The sequence below is a fragment of the Brachycentrus maculatus genome, unplaced genomic scaffold, assembly GCF_059751285.1.
Source record: "Brachycentrus maculatus isolate JH-2025_06_01 unplaced genomic scaffold, ASM5975128v1 h1tg000039l, whole genome shotgun sequence".
NCBI classification, from domain to species: Eukaryota; Metazoa; Arthropoda; class Insecta; order Trichoptera; family Brachycentridae; genus Brachycentrus; species Brachycentrus maculatus.
In genome coordinates this window covers 1,009,913-1,032,716 of record NW_028280793.1, presented here as the reverse complement: position 1 = coordinate 1,032,716, position 22,804 = coordinate 1,009,913, and the positions used below count along the sequence as shown (strand labels likewise).

General features: G+C 33.2%; 2 protein-coding genes across 4 annotated transcripts in view; one reads left to right on the top strand and one right to left on the bottom strand.

Moving 5' to 3' along the window:
* LOC148312474 (ATP-binding cassette sub-family G member 1) overlaps positions 1 to 8,702 on the top strand; it is a 74,756-nt gene extending 66,054 nt beyond the window's left edge. The window contains exons 9-14 of one of the 2 annotated variants that reach the window (XR_015839221.1): positions 541 to 709; positions 2,012 to 2,112; positions 2,439 to 2,594; positions 3,693 to 6,100; positions 6,696 to 7,059; positions 7,435 to 8,702. Coding sequence is in view for 1 of the 2 variants with exons in the window: in XM_088277125.1 (XP_088133251.1) it covers positions 541 to 709; positions 2,012 to 2,112; positions 2,439 to 2,594; positions 3,693 to 4,040 (774 nt within the window). In the remaining variant the exon portion in view is untranslated. Of the gene's footprint in view, positions 1 to 540; positions 710 to 2,011; positions 2,113 to 2,438; positions 2,595 to 3,692; positions 7,060 to 7,434 lie in introns of those variants that run through there. The other variant, XM_088277125.1, reaches the window with a different exon arrangement.
* Positions 8,703 to 11,314: 2,612 nt separating this feature from the next.
* Positions 11,315 to 22,128, bottom strand: Pex6 (peroxisomal biogenesis factor 6). Of its 2 annotated transcripts, XM_088277123.1 has the most exons (9): positions 20,802 to 22,128; positions 19,363 to 19,607; positions 18,076 to 18,754; positions 17,441 to 17,608; positions 17,109 to 17,255; positions 15,779 to 15,952; positions 14,907 to 15,054; positions 13,112 to 13,251; positions 11,315 to 11,554 (listed from the first exon to the last, which is right to left on the bottom strand). In XM_088277123.1, the coding sequence occupies exons 1-9, from the start codon at positions 21,955 to 21,957 to the stop codon at positions 11,412 to 11,414; spliced, it is 3,000 nt and encodes a 999-aa protein (XP_088133249.1). In that variant the 5' UTR covers positions 21,958 to 22,128; the 3' UTR covers positions 11,315 to 11,411. The 2 variants fall into 2 exon arrangements, with proteins under 2 accessions (XP_088133249.1, XP_088133250.1); XM_088277124.1 differs by lacking the exon at positions 20,802 to 22,128 and having other exon boundaries at positions 18,076 to 18,747; positions 19,363 to 19,492.
* Positions 22,129 to 22,804: the final 676 nt, after the last annotated feature.

Genomic DNA, 22,804 nt, shown 5'->3' with positions numbered 1-22,804 from the left:
AAATGTATGTGTGGTGTTGTATGATGGACTACATTTTTATTGTTTGATTCCCATCACTAAAATGTTGCCATATAAAGAAAGGTTTTCCGTGGCATCGATTAAATGGCCATTTTAAATCAAACACTGGACATTTTCATATTAATTTTGAGTATAAGATGCACCTGAATTTTGGAGGCAATGAAAAAAAGAAGTATGCCGTATAGTCTGTAAAATACGGTAATTATTCTCACTCATTTAACCTACCCAGAACTAAGAGGTATATTTGTAACTCTCCTAAAACAATGTTTTACCCGATAACTCAATAATTATTCAAGGAATTCGATTCATACTTTTTGTAATGTTTATAATAATACTGAAGAAAACATTGGCATTTTTGGTTTCAAAATATTTAAAACGTGTGATCTTCAATTTATTGCTTTGATAAGTATTACCGCGATCTACGGTAATATTCCTTCCATGCGTTTTGATTTGCAAACAACACTTGAATCTGCATTATATGTATATGTACTGTAATATTAAACGTCTTATTTGTTTTTTTAGCAACTGATGTTGTGGAGACTCATGGCACATATTCTGATTGGATTTTTGTTTGGATATTTGTACAATGGAGTTGGAAATAATGCTGACAAAGTTTTGGCAAACTATGTGTACCTCTACGGGACTTTGTTGCTCGTTGTTTATACGGGAAAAATGTCTGTGACATTACAATGTAAGTATCTTACTTTTCTTCTTCTTCTTCTTCAAACCCTTATCCGCATCCCAATGGTGCATAGGGCCCTGCATCACATAAACAAAGTGTTATCTTGATCGTTAACACGTGAAGGAAAGGCGATCAGCCCTCTGCTTCAGGTACCAGTCCAGGGTAATATTAAATATATATTGATATTTATTTGACCCTCCCTGGGAATCCAACCCGGGACCTCCAGAACGGTAGCCGAGCGAGCTGACCATTACACTACGGAGGCGGACTAATCTTACTTTTCACTCGCATTAAAAATATAATACGATATTCCTTCACTCGAAAGGGAAATTGGATACAATATTCTACATGTAAAAGATTTTAGATTCTCATAAATCAAAAAGATTAATAAAAAATGATTTTCATTAGCAAAACTTGCTCACCGAAAAACAGAATTTTAGTATTTTAGTGACATGTTGTGCTTCATTGCAAGTATGCAAATTTTAGAAAATCGTTGCACCAAGTATTGCATATTTGAAAAAAGGTTGCAAGCTACATGGTTGATGTAGAATATTAAACAGTCTTTATTTTATGTCTAGATTCACAATATTTTAAGGAAACCTGAACCTTCACTTCAAATATCGGTTACACTCTATAATCTCCCAAATATAGTATATCGCTCACTCCTTTCAAGAACGTCATAAATCAAAAACCGTCAATTTTCAGTTGTGCGTGTTTTCAGAATGCCCAGAAAATGTAGTTTATCCCAGCAAAAGAGGCATATTTTTATCATAATATTTACCTGCTACAGGGCAGAAAGTGTTGTTTTTGCATTTTGAAGAAAATGTATTTTTAAATTATTTTTTGAAATACACAAAATATTTTTCAAATGGAGAAAAAACCTTCAGGTTTTACCTAAAAAGATCTGTTGCACAGTAAAAAGTTCAATAAGTAGCTTGATATTTATTTTTAATACATTGCATTATAATTTTAAACTTTAAAAACGTTCTCCTGAAAAATCATGTTTTTTGATTTATGACGTTCTTGAAAGGAGTGAGTGATATGTACAAGATGCTCCAATTGTCTTGTGATTTTTTAAAATATTATTTAATTAATGTATTAATTTGAAATCAAACACAGATTTTTTGAGTCTACTAAGTTGTATTTTATTAACAAAAACACATAAAAAATTACATTGTGACAATTGTTACGCCTTGTTAGGGCGTTATCAAACGAATGAATTATTTAATTAGATAAGTTATAGGGTGATAATATTGTTTTCTTATTAACAAATTAATAGAATATCACTAAATAATTTTCATTTGATTTCAGTTCCATTGGAGATGGAAAAGTTAAAAAGAGAACACTTTAATAAGTGGTACAATTTAGGACCTTATATAATTTCCACTTTGGCATTGGAAATACCATTTCAGGTAATTATGTGTTTAAATTTTAACAAACAATATTTAAAAACCGCAGCACTTTTGTGCTGTGCACAGTGGACATTTTTCCTCACTACATATTATTTAGAATGTGCTCTGATGTTAATACATATTGTTTTATCTCAGATTTTGTGCTGTGTTTCCTGTATCGAATGTACTCTGATGTTAATATTGTGTTATCCCAGATTTTGTGCTGTGTTTCCTGTACCATATATCGAATATACTCTGATGTTAATATTGTTTTCTTCTAGATTTTGTGCTGTATTTCCTATACCATGTATCGAATGTATTCTGATGTTAAAATTGTTTTATTCCAGATTTTGTGCTGTATTTCCTACATATGCATCAGTTATGTGATGACGGGAAACCTTCTAGATAATTTCCGACTATATTACTTCCTCCTGATTGCAATCACTACGAGCTTATGTGCCCAGTCCTGGGGATACTTTGTAGGAGCAACTACTCCAGTTAAAGTAATAAAATTACCTATAATTTTTATTAAATTTAAGTAGGTGTTGACGTTTCTTAGTGGAACTGCATTTTATATATGCAATAAAAAAAACACTTTTTTGTTTTTTTTTTTAAAAACTTTTTAATCAATCAACAACCGGTTTTTGTCGTTGCCAACGTCATCAGACTGGTGGGAGGCTAGACAAAGTTGTGTGTTGTATACATAACAAGACAGAGGTTGAAAACCATGATTTTATATAATTTTTCTGACAAAATGAATTTCAATTTAATGAATTTAAGTAGTGTATAATAATAATAATCATATATAAACCATGATAAGATGTAAATCCATTTCTTTAATATGAGGTATTATTTAATGAGTTAGGTTAGCCAGATTTGCCTGCACCACATACGGGCAAAAAATAGGCTATTACGGATTTGACCATACCTGGTACGGGCACCCCAGCGAAGAAATAGCTCAAATTGATTTTCCCATATTATTTTATGAGGTTGTTGAGTGTATTCTCGCAGGGCGGCTATAGAGCCACCCTGCGTCACATAGGTGTATGGACTATAATGGACTCTGTCGCCCAATGTCAATATTATTTCATATGTTTGGAATATATCTTAAAATCATATATTTTAAATAAAAAAACTGTTCTTTTTTCAAATAAAATCTTCATTAAAACTCATCGATTAAAGGGTTAATACGAAAATGTGTCTAACGCACCTTCATATGGAACATAACGCCAAACATTGTACATAGTAATTATAGATTTGGTGATAAATTTGTAGACCACCGTTTTAATTTACTTATTAAATGTTAAAATCAAGCACTGATTGAGTGAAATGAAAAAATGAGTATTAAATTATATTTTATTTTTAAAAACACATAATAAAATTTGTGACAATTGTGTCGCCTTGTTTTGGTATTTTCAAAGTATTGTCAGTAAGTGTAAAAGTCATTGCAGCTACATACTTTCATACTACTATCATAAAAAAAATAAAAAAAGTAAAAAAAAAAAAAAAAAAAAAGAAAGTAAAACAAAAAGAAAAAAAAAACTAAGTAAAGAAAAAGCTGGATAAATTTCTTATATTTTTCTTATTCTTACTAATTTCAGATAGCCGTATTCCTTGGTCCAGTGGTGGCAGTCTTATTCTCCGTGTTTGGCTTCTGCATTCGATATATGGACACTCCTGCGGTCTTCCGATGGATGTTCCACGTCTCGTACTTCAGGGCGGGCTTCCACAGCCTGGTTTACAGCGTGTACGGCATGTCCCGAGGGAAGCTGGACTGCGACGGAGACGGCTTGAAGTACTGCCACTACATCACACCGCAGAAGTTCCTCTCGGAAATGGATATTGTAGATGTTGACATATGGGGCAATCTGGGCATAGTTGTAGGATGTGGGCTTTTGATGCACATAGCTACAGCTGGTGCCCTATGGTGTAGACTCAACAGAAGATAGAGTCCACCTGATGACTCCAATGGAACAGAGTGAAAAATAATTGTACCGGGTTAAGCATATTGCTGTAAAGGTGGAGACTGACCAGAGCATTTCGTCGTAACGTAACATGTTACGATACGAGCATTCAGGCAGTCAGTACAGCGAGCTGAGCTGCTCGCCGCTCGTTCCGAATGCTCCATCCGAAGTCGGATGCAATTTAAGGTCAGTCTCAGGGTTGCCAATCTGTGGGAAATTTTCCAAACTGCGGGGAATATTTTTTTCTTCATCTGGAGTAAGCTATTATTTATGAAAATCACAGAACCAAGAATCATGTCTTCGTCGTCCGACATTTTAACTAGGAATGAAAAGTTACAAAGATTCATACAGATTTTGGGTTACTGATTCTATACAAATTTCATACAGATTTCTAGACTGTAATTCAGATTTTTTGGTATGACATATGGCAACACTGAGCACAAGGCCACAAACGAGCACTAATCGCGGTCAGTCGGCAATGCCGTAACGTCATAACGTAACATGCCCGCCGCGAGCGATGTTACGATGTTTTGTTACGACGAAATGCTCCGGTCAGTCTTCACCCTAATAGTTGCGGGATAGCAATATTTCTAGATAATTTAACCAGATCTTTTATCGTAAGTATGTAACCTTCATCACTACATGAGGTAGAAGAAAGATATTAGATTGAATTATACAATGAACATGTCTTATTTTCACTGTAGTGATATAACTGTTTCTTTCTTTGACTCTCATACACAGCCGATTGTACAGAAGGCACTGCATTGCATTGATCCAGTAGTAAGTATTAGTAACTACTGGAGACAGGTGTATCAAATAATATCAGAGCAAAAAAAAACACTTATAACTTATCCTGAACACACCAACCACAACAATATTATATTATATTTTTTATGGACTTTCTTAGCTCCTGGATGAACATTTACTGTAGTATATGATGGTTTACTTAATTTGCAATTTGATCTACTTATAGCTGCCTGACACGCATTAAAATTAAAAATTAAAGACTGATGACAGAAGTGATACATGAACGGAAAGATTGATAAGAATGGTGCACATAGGTCAAGGATTTATTCTACTCACAAATAAGCAATCTCAATATTTCAGTAATACTGATACCCTCAGGTGCTGAATGTGTATTTTGTAGTGCAAACTCATGTATTCTTAACCCTCAAAAACTTCCGCGCGCTCCGGCGATATGTATTTACTACACCATATGAGAATGTGGTTTAAAAATGGGAAAAATGCGAATATTCCTAAATGTTGCTTTTATTGACCATAGTTGAAGTTAAAATGTAACAATTTTGTAATGTTAGCTCTGATAATTACCTGAAAACGAGTAAAAAAGACGTTGTAAGTGGCCGTTATAGAAGGCGTAGTGACACGACCGTCGCGCAAGACGATCTGCACACTACTGGACTGGCGGAGTTAACACCTTTCGACATGCAATATGCACGAATACTTACAAAGCACGCCAAACACAGAAATGTTTGTGTATTGGTGATTTTATTCAGATTTTTTCACAAATAATGTAATTCTGTCGCTGCAAATGAATATCTTTCATGTAATACATAATTATACTACGGAGGAATACAAAATTTCTGAGCCCGTATCTATTATATTTTATATTGATATTCTCAGAAAAACAGAACGTGGACGACCGAAAAAGACTTGGCACGATCAGATCAATCAGAACCTAAAATCTGGCGGTGTCAAAAGTCTGCGTAATCGGAGGGCATGTATGACTAGATGTATGGATGTGAAGGAGGCGAGGAGTGTATGTCAGGACAGAAGAGTGTGGCGTTCCATCCTCTCTGCCTACCCCTGCGGGGAAACGGCGTGATGGTAGTAGTTGATATTCTCATTTGAAAAGTCGAGTTGTAGTAAATACATATCACCGGGAGGGGAAGGTTAAAGCAATACAATTTATGTTATTGACAAATGTAATGTACTTTTTTTATTTATTATAGGAGTTTGGATCTGTCAAAATTTGTTTGTGTTCTCTTATTACAACTTAATATATAGTGGAACCTCACATAATGATTGTTTGTAATATCGAGAGTAGATTATTGTAACGGTATATACACGGGTCTACCAAACAATAAAATGACTCGACTGCAATCAGTGTTAAACGCAGCAGCGAGACTAATTTTTGGAATTTCTAAATTCAGTCACATCACCCCACTACTTCACAAACTCCACTGGTTACGCTTTCCCCAAAGGGTTGAGTATAAACTCTGCCTACTCATGTATAAATCAATACACAATATGGCTCCAGAGTATCTTAAGGAGCTGTGTATTCCAGATGAATTGGTTGATAGACGTCTCACGCTTCGATCGGCTACAACATCTGCAATGGGCAAAGTGATCTTACCAGCTCGCAACCAACGCACTAAATTTGGCGAGCGTGCCTTTGCTGTTGCAGGACCGACGGCGTGGAATGCTCTTCCACCAATGGTTAGAAATAGTGAGAGTGAGATGATCTTTAGAAAAAGACTAAAAACACATTTGTTTTCTAAATCATTTCCACCATAATATTTTCCCCAATTCATTCACCGTGAAGCGCCCTTGAGGTATTTTTTTACGAAAATGGCGCTATATAAGTTATCCAATTTTATTATTATTATTATTATTAATGAGCGTAATTCGTTCCAGAATCTTACTCGTTAAGAGAAACATTTTTGTTTTGACTGGCGCATAAGTGAATGTCGTGAAAAAGGGACTTGCCCTTTCTCTGTAAAACTCAAATGTTGAAATGTTGCTCAACATTTCGCATGAGCAACTTTTTTTTAAACGCTTGTTATGCGAATTACTCATTACAAAAAAAAATACATATAAAAAGGGTGATACATTGCGAAGTTTACAATCAAAAGGTGGTGCCAATTTTGTATTTCTTTATATTTCTCAGTCCAGTTTGGTTTTATTGTAAAGTCTCTTCTTTTTCTAACCCTCACTCACATCCAATGGTGCGTAGAGCATTGCATCGTTTTGACAGTGTTATATCGCTCACTCCTTTCAAGAACGTCATAAATCAAAAATCGTCAATTTTCAGTTGTGCATGTTTTCGGAATGCCCAGAAAATGTACTATATCCCAGCGAAGAGGCATATTTTTAACTTGATATTTACCCGCTACAGAGCAGAGAGTGTTGTTTTTGCATTTTGAAGAAAATGTATTCTTTAATTATTTTTTTGAACATACTAAATATTTTTCAAATGGAGAAAAAACCTTCAGGTTTTACCTAAAAAGATATGTTGCACAGTAAAAATTTCAGCAAGTGGCTTGATATTTATTTTTAATTCATTGTATTATATTTTCAAACTTTAATAACGTTCTCCTGAAAAATCAAGTATTTTAATTTATGACGTTCTTGAAAGGAGTGAGCGATATGATTTATTGATTCCATGAAGTCTAAATGGTGATGAATCTTGCGTTTGAGGTATCAGTCATGTTTAAGGTATCCTCACTCGCAACTAATGTTGCGTAGAGCACTGCTTTGACAGTGTTATATGATTGATTCCATGAAGTCTAAATGGTGATGAATCTTGCGTTTGAGGTATCAGTCATGTTTGAGGTATCCTCACTCGCAACTAATGTTGCGTAGAGCACTGCTTTGACAGTGTTATATGATTGATTCCATGAAGTCTAAATGGTGATGAATCTTGCGTTTGAGGTATCAGTCATGTTTGAGGTATACTCACTCGCAACTAATGGTGCGTAGAGCACTACATCGTTTTGACAGTGTTATATGATTGATTGATTCCATGAAGTCTAAATGGTGATGAATCTTGTGTTTGAGGTATCAGTCATGAGTGACATAATATGTATAAATATTTGAGTGAAAAATCACATGTATTTATTTTGGCCCCCTTGGTAATCAAACTAAGACTTGGGACCTCCAGCATGGTAGAAAAATGCGCTTACCACTAGACTACGAAGATGGAAAATATATGGGTATTGTACATTTTTTATGTGTAGATTGAAGATGAGTCTCTGTTATCTTGTTCTTCTTGGTGTAGGCAAATCTGGCCTGTTTTTAAAAGCTGTCAATCCATCTCTTTAGTGGTCTGCCCGGGAGTCGTCTGCCTTGGCTTTAGCCATGCAATGCAATGTGGGGGATTCTGGATGGTTCCATTGTCCCCACATGCCATTGTCTTATTGGTTGCCTTTCCCACCTAACGACATCTTCGATCTCGCATACTTCTCTTATCCTGGTGTTCCTTATTCTATCTCGTAGACTCTTGCCACATATGCTCTTTAAAGTCTTCATTTCTGACAAGCTTAGTACGATAGTCTCTATGAAACGCATTTTGAAAAAGAAGCATAGATTTTTATATTAAAAATTGTGAATGAGCGAAAGAAATAAAAAAGAAAAAATGTGTTATAGATAAAATATTTATGTTCTTATTTTACATATATCGCTCACTCCTTTCAACAACGTCATAAATCAAAAAAGTCCATTTTTCAGGAGATCGTTTTTAAAGTTTAAAAATATAATAAAATGTATTAAAAATAAATATCAAGCCACTTATATATGAAGGTTTTTTCTCCATTTGAACTTTTTACTGTGCAACAGATCTTTTTAGGTAAAACCTGAAGGTTTTTTCTCCATTTGAAAAATATCAAGTATATTCCAAAAAAAAAAAAACAATACCTTTTCTTCAAAATGCAAAAAGAACACTTTCCACCCTGTAGCAGTTAAAATTATGTAAATATCAAGTTATAGGTAAATATCAAGTTAAAATTATGCCTCTTTTGCTGGGATGTAGTACATTTTCTGGGCATTCCGAAAATATGCACAACTGAAAATTGACAATTTTTTATATATGACGTTGTTGAAAGGAGTGAGCGATATATATATGAATATTTCAATTTGATACTATTTTGTAGGCCTAAGCGGCTCATCATTAAAAATAGGTATGTAGTTGTATGTACTAGAGTGGGTTCAAACCCAGAAACTTAGACTCAGAACCCGCGACACTAACCACGGGACCACAATTCGACAAATATTAAATTATGTGTTTGTGTGTGTTTTTTTTACATGATAAATCCAAACTCTTATGTAGGTACATGGTGTCAGAATTTGAGTGTTAAATTTGCGAAAAAAGTATATGACAATATAACCTCTAAAGATCTAAGCATTATTACTTATATTCCCGTACACTTTTTTTGCAAAACAACACTTGCATTCTGTAGCCGCGATATATGATTTTATACTTATCCAAAGATAGCGATATAAATATACACAGATATTTATTAAGTGTGATTATTAAAACCATCTAAACAATGTTTTAGATATTTTTATATTATGATTATATACAATTTATTTACATCGTAAAATATTTTATTTTAGAGGTTTATTTATGCCTATAACTGTGTTATACTTAATAGGGTTATGTTTTAAATTTAAATTTTAATACCAAAAATTGCTTTGTAGGAAAGCATTATAAAATTCAAATCAATGTGTGAATATAATAAAGCGATCTTGCCTTGAAATGAACCCAATATTTAAAATGTTCATTTTATGTTTGTTTTATCATTTCATTGTAATTTGAAATGATGGCCGTATCTATTTTAGCAAAATAAACATCTATTGAAATAAAAACATCTTTCATTTTATTGAACCTTTTATCTAAAGTTATGCCCATGCCTTTTACATCGACAACCCCTACGTAAAGCACTCTATCTGCAAATCGGATACTTTACAGGAGAGAGCTTAGAAGATTTTTTCAACGTATTTTTATTTATTAATTAACGGTTTTATCTGAAATTCTAAACTAGTATTATGCATTCAAAAACACCAAAAGATAATGTATCAAATCGTTTTAAAATTTTATTCTACGTCAAAATTAAGTAGTTAGCGTTTTAGGACTTAAGTTCATTTCGAAAATTCGATGTAGATAGCGTCTTATATGCTGAAAACTAGGCATTATTTGTAGATAACGGTCAATTGATAACATATACCAAATATCTCAAAATTGACAAAAATGTAGTTATAGCACTTTACGTAGGGCACGTCAACATATTGGTAAAAAGAAAATTAGGACAGATTATCACAAAATTTCTGTAGGAGAAACATCAACAGTTGGTACAGGTGTTTCACTTGAAATTGGACGCTATACAAACGAAATTGGACATCTTATAAATCAAATTAGACTTTATTTTATTTTATAAAAAAGTTAGAAGGAGTAAAAATCTTTTCTGAAAACTGAAGTACACATTGCGCGCATAGACTTTGGACAGCGCACCTCACAGGCTTGCCAAATTGACAACTAACGCACTTGCTAGTCTTAAGAATAAAAGATGTGAGCAGGTATTCACACTGACGGTATATGTATTACTAATATGGTCCCTTACTGGTCCAATGTCGAATCTCATTCAACATCGATTTTTTCCTTTTAGGTCCCATGTTGGATGTTATTCGACATTTTTTTCATCATTAGTATTAGTAATTTAAATTCCAAGCTTATTTTTGTCACTCGTATCTATACAACAGTATGTGGAGCAGAGGACAAACCGCTCACTCCTTTCAAGAACGTCATAAATCTAAAATCGTCAATTTTCAGTTGTGCATGTTTTCGGAATGCCCAGAAAATGTACCATATCCCAGCAAAAGAGGCATATTTTTAACTTAATATTTACCCGCTACAGGGCAGAAAGTGTTGTTTTTGCATTTCGAACAAATGGTATTGCTTAATTATTTTTTAAATATACTAAATATTTTTCAAATGGAGAAAAAACCTTCAGGTTTTACCTAAAAAGATGTGTTGCACAGTTCAGTAAGTGGCTTGATATTTATTTTGAAAACATTGTATTATATTTTTAAACTTTAAAAACGTTCTCCTGAAAAATCAAGTTTTTTTATTTATGACGTTCTTGAAAGGAGTGAGCGAAATGGTTTTTCCAATTTGAATGTATCTGTCTAACTAGATTTTTTTTCTTTTGGGGGACCGGAAAGGGTTAAAAATTCTATTTTTGTATGAAATACAATTTGATTTGTTTACTATCCAATTTGATTTGTAAGGGGCCCAATTTAGTATGTAAAACATCAGATTTTAAGTGACAAACCTGTATTAAATAGCAATCATAATATAACTTTGGGGTATAAAATTGAATGACAAAATCAATGGATAATGCCGGCCGGGGAGGTTTCCCGAAGAGAAGGAGGAAGATCTCAGCACCCCAAGAGGAGACTCCTCCTGTATGAACAGACTCTTGAATCTAACACAAGAAAAGAAAAAGAAGAACAAATATAGTAAATTTTGTACAAAATATATAGAAGTCTTCCTTTTATTTTCAGACAAATTCATAAAAAATTATATATGCTTATGGAAATTGTATAAAAATTATATAAGTTTTATGACAGTTTATTTCTCAATGATTCATAGTGGTCCATTTCTCGTTTTGAAATTGATGGGACGAATGTCGTTATCGCTTTCTGGAAATCTTCACTTTTGATTACAATATCTTCTTCAGTAAGAACAGATGGATCTTTCCCCCCTGAAATAAATAAACAAAAATAAATGCATAACTTTACATTATCAACTATAAAAAATACTTGCCCAAAGCATTTCAGTCTTGAATGAGAACAGCACTGCATGCATTAGGTAAATGGCTCTTTCGCATTGTGATTTGAAATTCCTAAAGGTATTAAACAGGGTTGTGTAATGTCTCCATGATTTTTTTTAATACATAGTTAATAACAGCACAAAAACACTGAAAGTTTTCAATATTTGAGATGGAATGTATTAATATAATTCAATATTGAATACAAAGCTGTGTTTAAAATACCTACATCTTTGTTGTTAAATCTTCATATCTTCAAATGTATTTAAAAATCTGCATACACCATACCTGATAGGGTCTGAGAGATGACGTTGGACAATGAAGTCAGAAAATGTTTGGATACAATTTTTTTTTTAAGTTTTTTAGTTGTATACTTATATTACATTATTATAGTTTAATATATTTAAAAGTTATTATGACTAAAAATAAAATATTACGACAGAGAGCAGTATGAAAAATAATCCATCCAACATGATCGGAACTAGACTAATTAACACATTCTGTGCATTGAACACGGCTCCTATATCCATACAAATATAGCAGCCACGCGACGACGGTGTTGAATAAAGACTTCTGACAGTTGTAGAGTGTTCCCCAAATGAACTTACCACTTAAAATTATAAGTTGTGAATTAATCTAACATTTATATTAATATATGACACATATCGCTCATTTCTTTTAAGAAAGTCATAAATCAAAAATTGTCAATTTTTAGTTGTGCGTGTTTTCGGAATGCCCAGAAAATGTACTTTATTCCAGCAAAAGAGGCATATTTTTGACTAAATATTTACCCGCTACAGGGCAGAAAGTGTTGTTTTTACATTTCGAAGAAAAGATATTGTTTAATTATTTATATAAATATACTAAATATTTTTCAAATGGAGAAAAAACCTTCAGGTTTCACCGAAAAAGATCTGTTGCACAGTAAAAAGCTGTAAGTGGCTTGATACATATTTATTTTTATTACATTGTATTGTATTTTTAAACATTAAAAACATTCTCCTGAAAAATCAAGTTTTTTTATTTATGACGTTCTTGAAAGGAGTGAGCGATATGTTTCCCAACAAAACATGTTAATCAAAATTGTCCTTTAATTTCGATGCATCAATGTGAAAAAGGTGAAGATTGCTTGCAAAGATCGGTTCTGACATTCTATTCTCTCTACGGTGTGATGGTAAGTTAGTTTTCAATTTTTTATTATTTTGAAGGTAAATATTTATTAACACATTTCCGATGGGTGTTTTTTTACACCTGCGGACCGCTGGATTTAACAATTATGTAGATATAGTTTAAACCTTTAAAAGAGATTGGTACATAATATTCATATAAAAACATTAAATAATTTCTTTTGTTCTGACTTTGAAATGAGGCTGGCGCAGAAGGTAAAAATTCACTTCCCGTCCTTAAGCATCAATAGACCAAACGGGTAGATTACATTTTTTGTCTTGAGTGTGTTAAATGTAACAAAGATAAAATAGGAATCATTAGTACCAGTTTTGGCAGTTTGGACAGTTCTCGCCAAGGCACTTTTTCTGGCCTTGTTGACAACAGAGGCCAAGTCAGCACCGGTACATCTGTCGGGCAGCTGACCCGAGATGTCTTCCAAACTTACGCAGCTGGACAAGTTAAACCTAGAATATAAACAAATAAACTGAATAAAAATTAAATATTTTAACCTGTTTACAGGGTGAACGGGAGTATAGTTAGCACCCCTCAGTTATTGGCACTACTGATTTCATATCGCTCACTCCTTTCAACAATGTCATAAATCTAAAAACTTGATTTTTCAGGAGATCATTATTAAAGTCTAAAAATATAATATAATGTATTAAAAATAAATATCAAGCCACTTATTGAACTTTTTACTGTGCAACAGATCTTTTAGGTAAAACCTGAATGTTTTTTGTCCATTTGAAAAATATTTAGTATTTTTAAAAAATATTTAAACAATCCCTTTTCTTCAAAATGCAAAAACAATACTTTCTGCCCTGTAGCGGGTAAATATAAAGTTAAAAATATGCGGCTTTTGCTGGGATATAGTACATTTTCTGGGCATTCCGAAAACATTCACAAATGAAAATTGATGATTTTTTTATATATGACATTCTCGAAAGGAGTGAGCGATATGTGAAACATTATCCGATATTAGACAATACCATCATTCAATTTTTTGTGGCCTTAAAAAGTTGAGTATGTAAGATTTTGAAATTCAACTATCATTTGAAATAACAGTGTAAGAACATCTCCATATCATTCATATATGTATGTATATGTAAGATTTGGAAATTATTTAAACTATCATTTGAAGCATAACAGTGTAAGAACCTCTCCATATCATTCATATATGTATGTATATGTAAGATTTGGAAATTATTTAAACTATCATTTGAAGCATAACAGTGTAAGAACCTCTCCATATCATTCATATATGTATGTATATGTAAGATTTGAAAATTATTTAAACTATCATTTGAAACATAACAGTGTAAGTACCTCTCCAAAGCACTAGAACTAGTCCCTTTTTTTTTAAAGGTACAGCGTTAAAAAGAATGGTATGTATCATTCGTATTTCGTATGTACTAGATAAAACATACCATATAAAATAAAATAAAATATAAATAAATAAAAATAAGCTCATATATGTGGAGGTCCTCACCAAAAGGTAACATTTCCAATAATAATGAAACCCTTATCCGCACCCCAGTGGTGCATAGGGCACTGCTTCATATAAACGCAGTGTTATTTTGATTGTTGATGAAGATAAAGTGATCAGCCCTCCCCTTCAGGTACCAGTCCAGGGTAATATTGAATAAATATTTCAGTGAAAGAATCACTTATATTTATTTTACCCCCCTGGGAATTGAACCCGGGACCTCTAGAACGGTAGCCGAGCGTGCTGACCATTACACTACGGAGGCGGACATTATTTCGGCATTATTTCCAATAATGCACAAAAATATCTTTTAAATGCAAATCTGTTCTGTTTACTGTATTCTATCAAAATCTTAATTAAAGTTCCGACAAAACGTGACCAATCTGTGTTAAGCCAATATGAAATCATTAAATCGCCCCAAAACATAACAATTTTACAGGCTAGAAATCCTGATTACTTAAAATCATTTATAATGGAAATGTAACGTTTTGGTGAGGACCTCCACATATATAGTATAGTTGATTATAAAAATTAAAAAACATGTGTCTGAAAAACTGAAGGACTCATCGCAAACAGTCTCTGGTACAGCAAGTGCTACCTAATAATGATGTTCAATATTTAAAAGCGATTTACCCGCGACAGGAAGCCTTCAGAACACGGACCTTGTTGGTGTTTCCCTCATAAGGTCCGACGTACAGTAGCTTGTCAAGCCGGCCGGGACGCAGTAACGCCGGTTCCACAAGATCCGGCCGGTTAGTCGCCGCTATCACTATTACAGTACCTAGAAACACAACACCATCAGGGGGACATCTATCCAGTATGATTCTAAATAAATAAACCCTTTTAGCAAAAAAGTCATCAATAGCACATTATATATGTATATAAGAAAAAAATCTTACTAAAAAGCACTAAAACAGTTACAAATTAAAGAGTTTCTGCTCAATAAAAAGACATCTATTGGTGAGATGCTTCTTTCATCTCACCAATAGATGTCTCTAGTGAAATTCTAGTGATCTAAGCACAATGTTTCGAAATTGGATCATATACATATATAGAACTTTCAAGAATTTAAGTAGTCTGGACGTCAATCATGGGTAGAATTGGTGATTGTTACACGTGTGTAAAGTGATCACTTAAACCAGCATCCCCAAACTTCCATATTCCATCTATGTTGAGATGTCAAAAAATGATATATAACGGTTAATAATAGTGGTTTTCATCCAATGGACAATCGGTGGTAAAGAAAACAAGCATTACTAAGAACACACTATCTGCGGGAACCGTTTCACTTGACTGGTGGTGTTGGGCGGGAAGGGTAGTTTTACCTTTTCACTCGACTCATCGTAAATTGCGTGTAAGTCATTTTTACGCATGACTTTTGCGGCATCTTTGGATCTCATATCGATGTATACAGTATGGTTAAATGTTATCACTTCTTTTCAGAGATGTTTATCTCTATTATGAGCACGAATCCGCCCGCAGATAGTGTGTTAAGTTATAATTACTAGTTTGTGAGTCGGCCTGTGCCGCTGCAACTCCATCGAGTTCAGCCAGGAGCTGGCTCACGAGGCGGTCGGCCGCTCCGCCCGCGTCTCCCGAAGCCCCTCGAGCCCCGGCAGCTGCTTCCGCCTCGTCCAGGAATATCACGCACGGAGCCGACGCTCTGGCCATAGCGAACACTAAAATCAAATTGCAATACTGTCGTTACTTACAAAATACACAACTCTTTAACCCTTTCCGGTCCCCAAATTAAAAAAAAATATCTAGGTAGACAGTTACAATTGGAAAAAATCTTTTGTCCTCTGCTCTACACACTGTTGTAATAGATACGAGTGACAAAAATGTAAGCTTGGAATTTAAATAAATACATAATACTAAAGATGAAAAAAATGTGGAATAACATCCGACATGGGACCTAAGATAAAAAATCCATGTCGAATGAGATTCGACATAGGACCGGAAAGGGTTAAAACCTTTGCGATTGTTATACTCTGCCCATTGTAGCTTTGTCTATGAATTTTTTTTTAATGATGAAGAGTTTTTTTACCCTTGGTATAGCTTTACTGCAAAACGCTTCCTCTTAAATGTTAACCTTTCGCGTACTGATCCGAAAGGGGGGTACCAAAAAACCTAAGTACATATTTGTGTGGAAATTGTATTACGCAGCTTGTAGCAAGTACTAAATGCCAACTGAGTCAGTCAACAAACCTAATGAAGAAATTGGTCAAACAAAATTAAAGTGGAAAAAGCTATATAGTCAGTAGAAAACTAAAATGTAATGAAATGGGAGTAATAATTAACACATTCAGACATTGTAAAAGAAAAGCACTTGTTTTTTACCACATGAGTTTATTTTATTATAAAGACTAGTTTCGGAAGCTATGCTTCCATCTTGAAACTAGTTGTTATAATAAAATAAACTCAAGTGGTAGAAATCAAGTGTTTTTCTTTTACAATTTCATCATGTCTTACCACAAAGTAAATGCCAAAACAATAAATAAAAGGTCCTGACTAATTCAATGTAAAATCAACAAATCAAGATTCTAAGAGGTTGTGGCTGGGTTGTGGACCCGTGGTTAGTGTCGCGGGCTCTTGAGTCAGAGTTTCTTGGTTCAAACCCACTCTACCACAGTTTGATACCTATTTCTAATAATGAGCCGCTTAGGCTCACAGAAATAGTATGAAACTGAAGTATTTTTGTAAATAATAAAAACACAAATATTTATCTTTTTTATTAAAAAAAAAAAAGAGTTCATAACTGTGATGGGTCCTAAGGAAAAATACGAAAAAAGAATGTGGACTGTTTAGAATGCAGTTAGCAAAGGGATTATTTACTGTCTCTCATGTTCCTTTCCGACTGTCCCACGTACATGTCAAGCAGTTCGGGACCCTTGACGCTCAGGAAGGCGGCGCGGAGTTGAGAGGAGATGGCTCGGGCAACCAGAGTCTTCCCGCATCCAGGAGGTCCCCACAGCAAAAGACCTTAGAATTTACACAAATTAAATGAATGACCAAGTACTGTCAACTGGTGATAGGCGATCAAATAAAAAAAACTTAATTAAATAACAACTTCTTAGCTTTCAGCACGACAGCCAAATGAGCAAACTACTACACTAAGAAAAGCAGATTAGTTTTTTTTTATTACTTATTTGAAATGATTTTTTTACCTGATCTTTTGAGACCACTGTTGACCAACAAATGAGGAAACTTCAAAGGCAGTTCGATAGTACGGAATATTTCTTTCTTGAGATCTTCAAGGCCGCCGATATCCTCCCAGTTGACGTTTGGAATCTTTAGTGTACCCAATTTACTGCTCTGTATAACACGCATGGTTTCTACAACACAAAACCGTGTTAATTTATGAAATAATTACAATAACAAGTGATATATTGCTCACTCCTTTCAAGAACGTCATAAATAAAAAAAACTTGATTTTTCAGCAGTTTTTAAAGTATAAAAATATAATACAATGTATTAAAAATAAATATCAAGCCACTTATTGAACTTTTTACTGTGCAACAGATCTTTTTAGGTAAAACCTAAAGGTTTTTTCTCCATTTGAAAAATATTGTATATTTAAAAAAATAATTAAACAATACCTTTTCTTCAAAATGCAAAAACAAAACATTCTGCCCTGTAGCGGGTAAATATTAAGTTAAAAATATGCTGCTTTTGCTGGGATACAGTACATTTTCTGGGCATTTTGAAAACATGCACAACTGAAAATTGACGATTTTTTATTTATGACGTTCTTGAAAGGAGTGAGCGATATTTGAAAAGGGATATTCTGTTTTATCATTACCCAAAGCATTTTCAAAATCTTTTTCTCGTACTGGTCCCATTTTGGCTGGTTCGATTTCTCCGTTACATTGTTCATCAATTCTGGTCGTTGCATTCCGGGCCGTGTATCCATTTATAAGAGCTAAATTTGTTAAAGTGTCTAAATCGCCGAATACAAAACTGTCCGTTTTAGACGAAATTTTATTGAGTATATCTAAGGCGGTCTCGTGAAGATAACTGTCAGCTTCATCCAAACTCTTTTTATGATCTAATTTAACAATTTCATCAGATGAAATAGAATTTTCTAGAGTTTTCAGCTTTGATTTTTTCCCGACACCTTTCAATTTAGATTTATTTTCTTTCTTGTTTGTTCTTTCGGGAATATCTATGCATTTACTCAAATGTATATTTGCATTTTCTTTAGGCAAAAGACAATTAAAATCTTCATCACAAAATGACATGTTCTTTGTAACAGAGAGCCAAGAAAGAATCCTTAATCTTTCTTGCTTATTAGGACTCACGATTTTGAATTCCTCCAAAAATATTCTTCGCAGGTTAGATTTGAGTTCGACGGAAGTATCGCAGCTCGCAATCACAATTATGGGGAATTTCGTATAATTCTCGTACAAGTCTTTCAATTTTTTAACAAAACTGTCAACGATTCTCGAGTCTTCATTTTTTTCTGGGTCCATACCTAAAAGCTAAGCAAATTTAAGATTTTTAAATACAATAGTTTGAAACAAAGATGTTTAAGACGCTTAGAAAAAGAGAAAAGTTTTATACACTATAATTACACTTATCTACACTCCATTGAGTGGAACATTTTCCGTGCTTCTCAAATATCGAGTACTTCATCAAATCAACTGAATGTTAACTTGATTGATAATTATAATAGTACAAAGTTATCAGTTTTGCAATTCAGGTGACATTCCGGGGTAATTAAAAATGAATTATCGAGTGAAAAATCTCTTTTATACATAACCAATAACCAGTATAATATGGAAGCGGAAATTTATAATTCTTCTTCTGACCCTTATTGTAGCCAATAGTATATAGGGCATTGCATTAACATGAGTAATAATTATATGAAGAAAAGGTCATCAGTTCTCCACCTCAGGTCCTAATAATAATAGGATATTAAACAAATATAACTGATATCTGGAATACTTCAGGCTGATGTAAAATTCCTTGTCTAATATGTTCATCCTTGTTTAATATGCTTAAAAGAGATTATTATTTTATACAACAATTATTACATGTATTATATTTAAGTAAAAACTAAGGAATTACAAAAGGAATTTTCACTTACATCAAAGTCTTGTAGATGTATCAAAACAGGGGAAAGACTTTTAGCCTTCTGAAGCAAGGCATCAATTTTTGCCTCCGTTTGTTTTGCTGTTGTGCACATTATGCGGCGACATGTTTCGGAACTGTAGTGGAGTCCCAAGTATTCAGCGAGGCGGGTACATAATATCTGGCCTCCCGCTCCTAACTCCGCACGAAGCAGGAATACTGGTTGGACCACACACTTCAATTCTTTGTGGAGTAAATTCACTAAAAGAATTAATACATTGTCATTTAAAGTGTGTTTATTACCACACCACAAGTTTTCGATGCTTTTAATACACAAAATACTTGAGTCATTATTTTAATTGATTTTTGCCAATCAGTGCAAAAAATTGGTTGCATATTGCGTTTTTCTAGCTCCTAATATATTTGACAATTTGACATCAAAAACTTTATCTGGAAAATGATATAATAGGAGAAAAAGTAATGAATAGGTACCATACAAAAAAGTAAAGATGACCGTTAAAAGTATTAGTCACATTTCTAGTTAGAGCCGCAATCCTAATTCACTTATAATCTTATTAATATGAATCTTACATACAACATAAAATTGGTTTCTCAAGTAATTTTTGCAAGTTCGGGGAATTGATTGAACCTGCACTGCCAGTTTCACAGTCAAGCACCTACAGCATCTGTCTGCGTGTCCCAAATTTTTGTGATGACAAAAAGTTGAATTTCAAATAAAATTATCAGAAAAGTTAATTTCTCTCATTATTATTAATATTTAAAGCATTTACTTTGTAGTTAGTCATTTTTACTTATTTATATTTTTACAAAAATGTTGGTATGTAAAATTAGTGTATAACTACTCAATCAGTGAGTGGTTATACACTAATATTACTAACATTTATGTAAAAAAATAAATGAGTTGATTTTTCATCTAAATGACCGTGTTTCCCCTTGTAATTTTTTCACCCATTTCATTACATTGCTATCATATCGCTCACTCCTTTCGAGAACGTCATAAATCTAAAATCGTCAATTTTCAGTTGTGCATGTTTTCGGAATGCACAGAAAATGTACTATATCCCAGCAAAAGCGGCATATTTTTAACTTAATATTTACCCGCTACAGGGCAGAAAGTGTTGTTTTTGCATTTTGAAGAAAAGGTTTTGTTTAAGTATTTTTTTGAAATATACTAAATATTTTTCAAATGGAGAAAAAACATTCAGGTTTTACCTAAAAAGATCTGTTGCACAGTAAAAAGTTCAATAAGTGGCTTGATATTCATTTTTAATACATTGTATTATATTGCTAAACTTTAAAAACGTTCTACTGAAAAATCAAGTTTCTTGATTTATGACGTTCTTGAAAGGAGTGAGCGACATGTCGTTTCATTAGTTTGTGATAGAAAACTCCATGCTTCGCTTCTATATATTGTACGAAAATGAAATGATTTACCTTTTTTATCCAAAACGAAAGGCTTAATGGCAAGCAACATTTCCTCCAAATATTTAGAAAGACCAAAAGGGCAGGAATCGATATATTTTCTGTGAATTGTTGCACTTTTTTCTTCTAAATTCACAGAAATTAATCTTCTTTGAGGTATCAATGAATTAAAGTGTTGCTCTTGTCGCAGTTCTGTTTCACCCTTAACAACAAAACATCCGACGTTGACAGTTGAATTTGTCTGATGGGGGTGTTTAGGTACTTTAGATTTCAGTTGTAAACATCTAAAGTAGATATTCGGGATATGTTTCAACACGCTGAAGTACTTCATGTAAAGATGCCCAGCGAACTCCTGGCTAACGGTGATTCCGAAGTAATCATTTTCGTGTAAAAATCTCGGCGTTTTGAAATAATTGCTCAGCATGACGTCTAAGAGATCAGTCCCGATATACGGAGATGAATTAACCATTTGGATCACCATTTGAGAAGCGATGCTGGGACCAAAATCCCGGGATTGGATATGAAAAAATTGCAAACCAAACGGATCGGATAAATACTTTGAACCCAAGATATTATCTAAATTAAAAATATGTGTTTCCGTCAAATATATACAATCGCATGAATTATCAGACAATGGAACAATTTGCACAATCCTTTCATTACAGATGTTCGCCAAACTCAACGCACTGGCGATCGTAAAATATGGTTTGTTCTTTTTCAAATTGTCGGACAAATTACAGGACGCTGAATTGATAGCCAAATAATTCTTTATGTTTTTTATATCATTCTGTTTTTCAACGATGCCCTTAAACATTCTTTTCACATCAGGCACTCTCAAAGACACCCACAATGAGTTGCCATCTCTGTAAAATATGTCCTCTGCGTATAATTTTCCGAACAATTCTTTTGGCACTATAACTTGGTGGTGGCAATCGTTTAAATCTGAATCAGAAAAAGACAAATTCACCAAACGTCCGTGCAATTCTTCGGGTATAACCTTAAATTTAAATCCACGGATGCATTGGCGCGGATATTTCTTTTTGAAGTCTGTTTCCACACAATACTTTATATATAAATGTACAATAAATCCATTTGTATTATAACTTGGATAAACGATTTTCAATACGTAACTCGCTGTTTTTAGCATATTTATTTGTAAACAATTCATTTTATGATATAAAAACCATGTACTTATACTTTTAAACGGGACTACAATTACAATATAATTTCAAATAAATTAAAACATCCCGCATTTCGTAAACTTCTAAGAAATCAAAGTTCAAAATGACATTGACATTTCTCAAAAATTAAAAATACAAAATAAGAATGTTGCCACTATAATAAATATTATTTCAGGTAGATAAGTACCAAAGAAAAGAAAAATGTTGTTCACTAAGTAAGTACTTAATGAATCCGCGGGTTTTTTCAAAATGGCCTAAGATAGAAATTCCTAATAAAATTGTAAATGGCACCATAATCTAGCCTCCGTGTAATTGACGATCCGTCGATCCGGCGCGGTGTCTATGTACCATGTAAATGCAAATAGGAGTCAAAGGAAAATTGTGTGATTCGATTATTCATTAAAATCGAATATGTGGCGGGTTTCTTCTTATGTTTATAAATTTGAAAATTTCATGTGGTTATATTGCTATTTACTAAAAGATAACATCTATTGCTGCATATCTATATTGTTTTACAAAATATAAAATATACCCTTTGCAGAAAATTATTGAGTTTGTTGTGATAAGGCAAAACAAATAATTTGATAACTTACTTATATAAATAATAAAAGATATGATAGCACATTGTTAATTTATGAGCCAGAGGTAGTGAATATTTTTAAACAAATTATATTGCTTTATTAATTTTTTAACCTAGATGTAACGTTTTCTATGAAAACCTATTTATTAGGCTAATTTTCGTATTTGGTTTGTAGACGAATTTCTAAATTACAAAATTCCAAAAATCTTTCAAATGCAATCACGACCTACCATAAAATAGTCAGGTGATGCTAG

Coding starts and splice junctions, on each gene's coding strand:
- Pex6 (XM_088277123.1), bottom strand. CDS start 21,957: ATGAATTGTTTACAAATAAATATGCTAAAAACAGCGAGTTACGTATTG. Junction 18,755..19,362: donor TACATCTACAAGACTTTGAT/GTAAGTGAAAAT, acceptor AAATTTGCTTAG/CTTTTAGGTATGGACCCAGA. Junction 17,256..17,440: donor CAGTGGTCTCAAAAGATCAG/GTAAAAAAATCA, acceptor GTAAATTCTAAG/GTCTTTTGCTGTGGGGACCT.